Below are 9,789 nucleotides of genomic sequence, written 5' to 3' on the forward strand. Positions count from 1 at the left end.
GATACTTTTACATTTTCTTCTTTCTTGTTTCCTTTAGTCTATTAATTTCTTCTTTTCTATTTTTCCTGTATTTATTTTATTCTATTTATTCATTATTCTTGTCTATATTTTTTCTCTGTCTTTCTCTTTATGCACATTCTTTTTTTTCTTTCTTCCCTAATAAAGCTCCAAGAAACCTTGGGGCGCTTTACAAATATGTAAGGTCTCAGCGGGAGCACTTCACACTGTATGGTATTTAAGGTTCAGCTGGGGCCTTATTAAAGAAACCGATGTGTAATAACGTGGTTGGGAGAGAGTGCAGTTTGAACAGGCATAAACAGCACGTACGCTGCTGACTTTTACTGACAAGTATTTACAAATGTAATTAAGTTTATCTAAAGAACGCGAAATTTCCGACCCAGGTCGGAAGTCGGGATTGGAACCCCGATCTTGAAGTTACTGGGTCAGCGCCCAGGCCGCGAACCCTTCCTTCACCAGCATCGTGCAGCACGTGATGCGTGGAATGCTCTTCCCATCCAGATTTACCAAATAATCAGTCAGCACTTGAGTTTGAAGTGTCAACTAATTCACTCAAACGCGGCCACTCTGCGAAGCGGAAATAAACGAAAAAAAAGATAGCTTTAGTCCACAGTGGTGCAGTTTTTGAAAAAAAATACGTCTACACGTGGCCAGCACATTTTGTAATCAATTTATTTTAATTCATGCTTAAAATTTATTGTAGTAAAATATGAAAAATAAAGTTATTTACATTTAACGAGTCACTGCCGAGAATGAAGGCCAAATGTGTATCTTCTTTTTAAATAAAGACTCAAAGATAAGATTTTTTTTAAAAAATCTGGTGTCTCGATCAGAGTGAGGTCAATGGGTTGTTGATCCGTACGGGGCAGCAATAAGCCGCCTGATTGTCTTCGTAAAATGTGGGATTTAGGATCACCTGCCGGGAGCAAACATTTGTGTGACGTAGTCTCTGCAAATAATGCGTACAGCGTCCTTTGGTGTGATCACGCCCCCTGGGCCCTGGCGTAACGAAATTATAGGGGACCCCGGCTAAGTACCAGGGGGATGCCCCCTCAGCCCCTGGAGCCAGTCAGGGGCCCGCCGCCCGTGTACAGTGTACTGTGCTGAGGGGGCCCTCCGGAGCTCGGGCCCCCCTCACCGCGGGGGCTGCGGGGACCTTTGTTACGCCACTGCCCTGGTCCCGTTTCAGACAGCGGGGACTGATTAACACATTTTTTGTTCATCAAATCTTTTGAGTGGTGATGTTCAACATTTCTTCAGCAGTGAAGTTCATATTTTTATTCGAAAATCCCAACACTTCTTTTGTTGCTTAGTGCTCTAGTTCGTCGCTACTGAAGGTCACCATTTCTCGTCCAATGACGATCAGGGTTCTTGCATAGTGAACATCACCATAAATAGTTGACTCTACCTTTTCTCCAGTAGTGATCTTTACAATTTCTGAGTAGTGAAACCCATGCGTTATTTCTTCCGTGGTTGATTTCCTATTTAATCACGAGAGAAGCTCGCCATGAACAAAAACATCACCTATGTACTGAGTAGTTTATTGGACTGTGACAGACATTTGTTTCAGTAACTGAGACCATTGCTCGAGTATGCGCCATCTTCGCCATCTTCTGCGTAGTTAAATTCACTATTGCTCCTGTGGTGAGCTTAGCAGTCATCGGTTAGTGAATTTCACCTGAGAATTCAAATGCACAATTTAGTGAATTTGGAAATGTACTAAACCCAGACCTATTGAGTTCACCAGTGGTGCTGTTCACAACTCCCTAGCCAGCGAACGTCGCCTGAGCAGCGTAGCTCACACATTCTTAAGTAACGAAGTCAAGTGCTCCTGTCGGTGATTATAGGAGTGCGCCATGTCTCGAGATTTCAGTTTCACTTCTTCCACCAGAAGGGTTCACCATTGATGCAGTGGTGATGTTCACGATTTCTTGGCCCGTGAAGTTCACCTAAGAAGTGTGGTTCAGACAATCCTGGGTAAAGAAGCCAAGTGCGCTAAGTTATAAAAATAAAAACATAAAAACATATTTCGTCAAGTTACAGAGTTCACTATTCCTTGAGGAGTGGAGATCACCATCGGTGCAGTAATGTTCACCCTTTCGTGAGAAAGCGGCCGTTTGCTGAGATTTGAAATGCACATTTTCGTGGAATTCCTTTAAATTCTTGTCATGCCTCTTAACACTTCGAAGTTAAGCGTTTTTAAAACGTATAATAATGCGGGGATGTGTGACAGGGTCTATATTCCCCCGCACAGAACTTCTGACAGACTTTATCTCGTCCGATGCTGCCACTAGAAGGCTCGTTGGGAAGAATGTATACACCCCACAGCAGAGTCGCTTCCTCCTTTTAATGCCAGAGGCTCCAACCTCCCCAAGGCCCAGGTTTATTGCACGTCTTTCTTCCGATACAAGATTTTAGGGCGTAGAACCCGAGCTACAATGATGCAAACGCGGGACAAAGGCCCTGGGAAGCTGCTCAGACAAGGCCAGTCATCTGCGACCTGAGGAAGGGGATGGCGGCGGGAAAGGGGGCCAGAGGGTAGTTCACGGTGCTCGAGTAGCTCATGAGGGGCGGGCTGAAGCCCACGGCGCCGGCCGGGGAGCCCTCATGGTAAAGGATGGGCACCCTCACCAACCTCTGCGCCGAGTGCGACAGGTTGGCGGCCTCCAGGTCGGCGGCCAGCTGCCTCTTCCACTTGTTCCTGCGGTTCTGGAACCAGATCTTGACCTGGGTCTCGGTGAGGTGGAGGGAGGAGGCCAGGGCGGCCCGCTCGGAGCTGCTCAGGTACCGCTTCATGTCGAAGGTGGACTCCAGCTGGAAGACCTGCGAGCGGCTGAAGACGGTGCGCGTCTTCTTCTTCCGCGAAGTGCGCTGCTCCGGGGAGCCGGGCTCCGCCTTCTCCTCGTCGGCTATGCCGCACTCCTCCGCCCGCTCAGCAGGCAGCTCCTGCGCTCCCGGGCGGTACGGCCGGTCCGGGCCCTCGGCGAACTCCGCGAGCTCCGGGGAGTCCCTGTCACTGGCTGCAAAAGAAGAGAGAGGGAGAGGGTTACAACTCCGCGAGCTGCGATGTGTGTCTTCTAGCAAGACTCTATCCCCTAACTATAGAGGCCCGACATGAATATCATCGCTGCGCTTAAAGTCCGCGCAAACGTGCCTCACAGCGCAGATGTGGCCGCGCACATTGAAACAAGAAAATACACCCCGAACACTTCAATTTAATATATTGAACAAGGGTTAATAGGAGTGAGACAGGAAGGGCGGTATACTTTGGAAATTACCGTTTCAGCATTACATTTTATTTCTCATTATTATAAACTTTATGTATACGCACTTTGCGAAGCTGGTGTATTATTCACACAGACATATAAACCACGAACGTATACAATTAAGGTTATGTACAGTGTATATAGTTTCTAACCTTTAGCAGATACTTCTCACCCCACGCTTAATCAAATGTCTAAACAGAAGAAATACGTTCAGATGAGGCCTAAAACACAACGTGAATCCACTGCATCAGCAGCACCGCAATAGCAAAAGATATCTAGCTTTCCCCGCACCTGTAATTTGCCAGGAGAGGGAATGGATTGGCCGTTGCATGGGTAAGTAAGTTGTCGAATACATATTTAGACGGGTAACTGAGGACAGGCGGGAGATCGGCAGGTAAAGAGGCAGTAGGCCGCTATTCCCACACCTGGCCACGTGCCCCAAGCCTATTTGTATCATACGTCGCGCGCCCACTGTGCTAAGGTGTTCGTGTTATCTCCTATCGCACGCGTAGGATACCCAGACGTATTCACCGTTGTCTTGCTATGCGCGCATTCTCAGTCAGAAAATCGCTGGTTCCTCTCTTTCATTAGAATTACAATAGCGTAATTGTATATATAGCTCATTACAACACCCTTGTGCCCTTTCTGCAACCTGTAAGCAACTGGAGGCACTGGTACACAATTTGAAAATAGCCTATATCAAAATCAACTATCCTCTTCAAGGAGCGGGCACGACCGCGCGTTTGTAATTATAACGCTATTTATGAAAATGCAATATCTACCTCGCCATTGTGTTAAGAGCTAACACGTATACACCTCTACAAATTTACAATTATTGCCATGCACGCTCGAGCTAATAAACGGGCCAAGAAAATGCAACACACAATTTCCCCAATTTTTTCTTTACGAGCCCCAAATGCCGTGTTATCTGCTGGTACACACACACATATATATATATATATATATATTTTTTTTTTCTTTTTTTTTTTCTTCAAAATATCAGTGTAGTGAATTTCAGGGAAACGGACAAGGGCGCCAGGAGCAGCGCCGTTAGATCCACACAGAAGATTGTAACCGAAAGTTCTCTTATCCGATTCTACAACCTGGATGTGTCACGGAGCATTTAGTAAGTGTGTGTTTTAAGGTCCATTCGGAAAAAATCAGGCGAGCTGCCAACGAGCAACATTGCGCCTAAAGGCAGGCGCTGTGGCCGAGTTTCTAGGGGTAATATTTCAGCAAGCGCTAGGGTTATGAGGCACGTTATTTTCAGCCCCGAGTGAAGGAACAGAACCAAGGTGGGGAACTAGCCCCATTTATTGGATCCGCTTCCCAAATGCGATCCAACTGCTGGACCCCGAGTGGTTGCATTATTTTCATTCATTTTCAGCGGCTTTTCTTCATAGGTTACTTATACGTATTGCCCAACTCCCTTAGATATTAACAAAGAGGGTTTGTTTTATGATGCCGCTGTGGCACTTCAGAAGGAGAGCTTCCTATAGAAACTTAAATCCGAAATAATAGCGCCCAGAGTCACACATTTTTCATAAGGGTGTATGAAATATGAAAATACATACCAGATCCCGTCTGCGAACTATGTGCGGCCCGTTAGCCGAATACAAGAGACGAGCAAACTGACACAAAGACCCACTAAACATCCATTATTCACGCTTCCGGCCTCTGGTAGCCTTCGGTTCGAACTGTTTGTGTGCAGTGACTATTGATTTATCCGACACCCAAGACAAGGCTGAGGGGAAAGTGTCAGCTCAGTGCCCTGTACACAAACACAGCGAGTGGCAGACGCGGTTCACACAAACATGGAGCCAGCAGGGTCACTGCCAGGAGAGTGGGGGCACTGGAGGGGCTCCTCGTCTCTTAAGGGTGCTCCAGGCACACCAAGGGCCCCTCACACTGTACACAAACCCCGCGTGTGGCAGGCGCAGTGCACACAAACATCGTGCCAGACGGGTCACTGCCAGGAGTGTGGGGGCACTGGAGGGGCCGCCTCGCCTCTTAAGGGTGCTCCAGTCCAGGCATAACAAGGGCCCCTCACACTGTACACAAACCCCGCGTGTGGCAGGCGCTGTGCACGCAAACATCATGGCAGCAGGGTCACTGCCAGGAGTGTGGGGGCACTGGAGGGGCGCCTCTTAAGGGTGCTCCAGTCCAGGCACACCAAGGGCCCCTCACACTGTACACAAACCCCGCGTGTGGCAGGCGCTGTGCACATACACACCGTGCCAGCAGGGTCAGTGCCAGGAGTGTGGGGGCACTGGAGGGGCGCCTCCTCTCTTAAGGGTGCTCCAGGCACACCAAGGGCCCCTCACACTGTACACAAACCCCGCGTGTAGCAGGCGCTGTGCACACAAACACCGTGCCAGCAGGGTCACTGCCAGGAGTGTGGGGGCACTGGAGGGGCGCCTCCTCTCTTAAGGGTGCCACAGACACATCGACGGCCCCTCAATCGGAACCGTGTGCAGGCGACTCCGGGTTAGATTCTTGAAACGTAAAGCCGCCTTGTGTCTGCGAGTACAGCGACCCCGTGTGTACGACGCCGGGAAGGGCAAGCGGACACCCCGAGCAGGCAGACGCCACTCTGAACACGGGGTGGACGCTAAAGAGGCAAGGAAGGGCCCGGCGCCTTTAAGTAATACACCTAGAAAAGAAAAACACACTCACGCACAAATACATTTCAGTTTTCTATTATCAGTTTCCTTGTTCCAAGAAAAAGTGGAGTCATCCTAAACTGTATTACAACCACATTTGTTTGACAGGAGGGGTGTGTGCTGTTCTGCTGTAATGGGCGTCCTCGTGCCGCCTAAATAGGTGGACATTTGGTTTTGGCTATACATCGTAATATTGCCTTAGCTCAGCTTCCGTGACCGCTATAGGCAAAATCTGAGAACGTATCGACTGTGTGTTCAGATCCGGGCAAGGCAAGCTCAGTGTTTGCACCTGCGTTCGACACTCTGAGCACCGTTAGCTGAAATCCCACCAACACCTGTTATTTACAAAACCGATGAAGCAGGCGCTATGTTCTAACAATGCTGCTATGGCTAAAAATTCAGTCTTAATGACGACACAGGGTCAGTCTTCTTTCCACACTTCTTCTGATGTTCTATGTGCTTGCTTGATGAGCTGGCAGCATGCATCAAGGCGTACGTGGGTCTGAGCTGAACAAAACAGATCCAACACAAAAGAAACCCCGCAAACCTCCTTCATCATACATTCGTGCAGTGCAATATCCGACTACTTCCACGTTTCAGTGTAAATTAATTATTTTGCTCTAATTTATCAGACATGCGTGAAAACAGATTGATAACTGGGTACCACACGTTCCACTCGTCACATACACAATTGCTAATGTACATATTTTACAGGGATGTTTTTCTGTACACGCACAGGAAACTGCCCGAGGTCGCGCCCCAGTACTTGCCAGAGTGTAATACTTACTGTCGGGGCTGGTGCACACTCCCCCGCCGGAGTAGCTGGCCTGGGCTCTCCTGTACCACTCCAAGGTGCTGTCTCTGAAGGGGAAGCCGAAGGGGCCGGATGGCACCTGCGGGAAGTAGCCTAAGGTGCTCATATGTCCAGTGGGTCTTGCGCGCTCTCCCTTGTGCACAGGGCTCTCCGCGCACCGCTCCTTCCCGGAGGAGCCCAGCAGGTTCTCGATGAAGAAAGAGGACACCTTGGCCGGGCGGAGCCGCGGACTCTCTGCCGCCTCATCCGGCATAGCTGGCGTAGGTCCCGCGGTACGAGGTGCAGGGATGCGCTGCTCCAGTTCCAGCCAGAGAGATTCCCAGGCCCCGGGGTCACAGGTAGTCCTGGTCAGCGCCTCGCATCGCCTCCGTTACACTATCATGTCCAGTTCGCCCTCCTCCGGGTACTCGCTCTGAAATCAAGGCGGAGGCCCAATAAAAACCACAATACGGAAATCAAAATGTCAGGCGAGTTAAGCGTTTTGCGATCGGGGAGTGCGGAGTGCGATTGGACGAGCTGAACGACAAATGGGCTTTACTAGAGAGTGAGGAGAAAGACACCAAAGGGGAGGGGGCAGGCAATGGGCTCGCTGCTCCTCCGCTGCTAGCGTGTGCATCCCCCGGGGCCCTAGGAGGCCTGTCACTCACAGAGTCTATTTAGGTCAATTAGTGAAGCAAACTGGGCTCCGGGAGGAGGGGGAGGGAACAGGGCCTCGGCAGGGAGGGGACGGGATGGGCGGGATTCAACGAAACCAACAGATTTCTCTCATTGGTGGGTCTAAGGTAGGCGTGGCCTTGCCAGGTTCTAGTCTACGCCCCCTTGACTGGTAGAAAGGTTCAATGACAGCGTTGGAGAAGTAGTGAAGTCTACTTTCTACAGGCAAGCGACATGCCGTGGCAGTACGTAGTGATCGCTCTCCCTTCGGACCACGTGGCTTCATTGCGCCACCATGGATATTGTATTAATACGGCGAGACAGGGCTCCGTCTAAATGGGCCAAAAGAGTTGGAATATTGCTGAAGATGCACTTGAATATGTCAAGAGCGCAATGTATACGAACCAAATTCCTGGTCCTCGCATTCCTCACACATCCAACCGACTAATAGACAAAAGTATTTTTAACAGTTCTCAATTCGCCTTGATTTGGAGGACGCCACGCTCGTTGCAGGGCAACAGAAATTGTTTCCTAACCTGTGCGTCTGGGACAGGATAAGGTTGAGCCCCTAGCCCTTTTTCCCTTTCACCTTGCCCTGGCCAACTTCCCTCCACCTACTCCCTGTCCATTCCTTGTGGAGTGAGGAGAGCAGGGATGCACCCTGGCCCCAATTTCAAATTCAGCCGATGCATGCACATACACACCAGTGGAGTAATAAAGGCCCCGGCAGCACCTGCAGTGCAGGGGGAATCAAGGGGGGGGGGGGGGGGGGGCTCAGCAGCACAGAACATTGTGCACGTGCGACAGGCCCCTGACTGAGTCCAGGAGGAGAGACACCCACTTCCAGGTACTTTGAAAGGGGGTTGGGGGCGGAGGGGGGCTCAAGTGTCCTTTCACCACTGACTTACACACAAAGAAAACACATTTCAGGAGTATTTGAAGAGCACAAGTTTACTCTGGGACGGTATGTCGGTGCTATTGGCATATAAGGGATGTTTACACCATGTGTACAGAAAACGAGACAGAAATGACTGGAGTCAACAAAGGAGCCAGGCATAGGCTTAGACGTGCAATGGTCACAAGCAGTTCTTATTATGTCTGAATTAACCCGCGCAAGAGACGAGTTTGAGGAAACACCTTCCTTTACAGTACTGATATGTATAAGTATTGGGTCAGTGACTTGACGCACGTTGGGCTTAGGCTCTGTACCCCGGGATGCACCATCATGCCCTTACATGCTAGTGATGACCAATCTACCTCAGGCATCATCTATTGACCCTTTCACCAGCATTTAACCTCAACAGTGCTGGTGATGAGCCTGGACTCTCTTTACATATGACCCGTAATCTCTTTACATACACTTAACATCTGAAACAATGTCACTAGAACCCCACGATAGCAATATAGGACCATATTCAACGTGTTACCTGTTATGTATTTTATATATTACATATTTAATTTAGAGTATGTATTTTGAAAAAAAACCTGTTTTCTTCAAATTGCAGCTAACAATGGGCACTCGTTGCAAATTGAATATTTAGGTTAACCTTTGTTGAACAAAACTTTGGGCAAGATGATGATAGTCATTTTATGCACTCAGCACATGGAGAAGCTGTGAACCGGATAGTTTTAGCTCACAATCTACACTTTTCATCAGATATGCAAGGCATGGGCCCTACTAACTCTCCAACGTTTGTTGGAAGAGGCAAAGGCAGCTTTATAGACTTTATTTTACTTTCGGCAGATCTGGCTTTTAAACCACTGCGTTATGAAGTGTGTCCTTCACCATTTAGTGACCATAATCCGATTACTGTTAGTTTTTCTTTTTCTTTGCAAACAAGCCCCATGAGTAGGAAACAGTTCTCCACCAAGAAGGAGGGTCGTATGAGGTGGGAACGTATAGAACTAAAAATAGTTTTTCAAGATCTGATCACTCATACCTACGAAGACATAACGTGCTGTCTTTGCATCTAAACTGCCACATTCAAAATTCGAGACAGCTTTCTGCAGAATTATTTTATGTATGTTAATAAGGAGAAAACATCAGTGGGAACATTCAGCTCACTCATGGTTTACTTCTAATTATAATTTAGCCTTTAAAGCCCTTAAGAAAGCCACCAACATGCTGCCCCATAATTTAGGTGCGATTAGGATAGCTAGAAAGGAATGCTAGCATGTCATAGAGGTTAGAAAGATTGAAGTAAAAATAAAAGCCTGGGAAGATCTAGAAGCACCGGGCCATTTAATAGATAGCAGAGCTTTCAGAAAGATTGTAAATCTCCCCTCCTTCTCAGAACGCCCAGCTTTAGACATAGAATGCCATATTCCAGCAAATGATTGAGTCTTTCACTTCTCCCATGTTTTTGACCTAGGA

At 48.5% G+C, this 9,789-nt stretch overlaps 1 protein-coding gene across 1 annotated transcript; it reads right to left on the minus strand.

Moving 5' to 3' along the window:
- Positions 1–331: 331 nt before the first annotated feature.
- Positions 332–7,404, minus strand: HMX1 (H6 family homeobox 1). The gene is made up of 2 exons (XM_069203453.1): positions 6,735–7,404; positions 332–3,038 (listed from the first exon to the last, which is right to left on the minus strand). The coding sequence occupies exons 1-2, from the start codon at positions 7,012–7,014 to the stop codon at positions 2,494–2,496; spliced, it is 825 nt and encodes a 274-aa protein (XP_069059554.1). The 5' UTR covers positions 7,015–7,404; the 3' UTR covers positions 332–2,493.
- Between the last annotated feature and the right edge of the window lie 2,385 nt (positions 7,405–9,789).

This window comes from Pleurodeles waltl, chromosome 1_2, assembly GCF_031143425.1.
Source record: "Pleurodeles waltl isolate 20211129_DDA chromosome 1_2, aPleWal1.hap1.20221129, whole genome shotgun sequence".
NCBI classification, from domain to species: domain Eukaryota; kingdom Metazoa; phylum Chordata; class Amphibia; order Caudata; family Salamandridae; genus Pleurodeles; species Pleurodeles waltl.

Bases quoted from the DNA above. Each gene is read 5' to 3' on its own strand.
- HMX1 (XM_069203453.1), bottom strand. From the start codon at position 7,014: ATGCCGGATGAGGCGGCAGAGAGTCCGCGGCTCCGCCCGGCCAAGGTG. The intron at 3,039-6,734 runs GTAAGTATTACA...CTTCTTTTGCAG, and splicing joins AGTGTGCACCAGCCCCGACA to CCAGTGACAGGGACTCCCCG.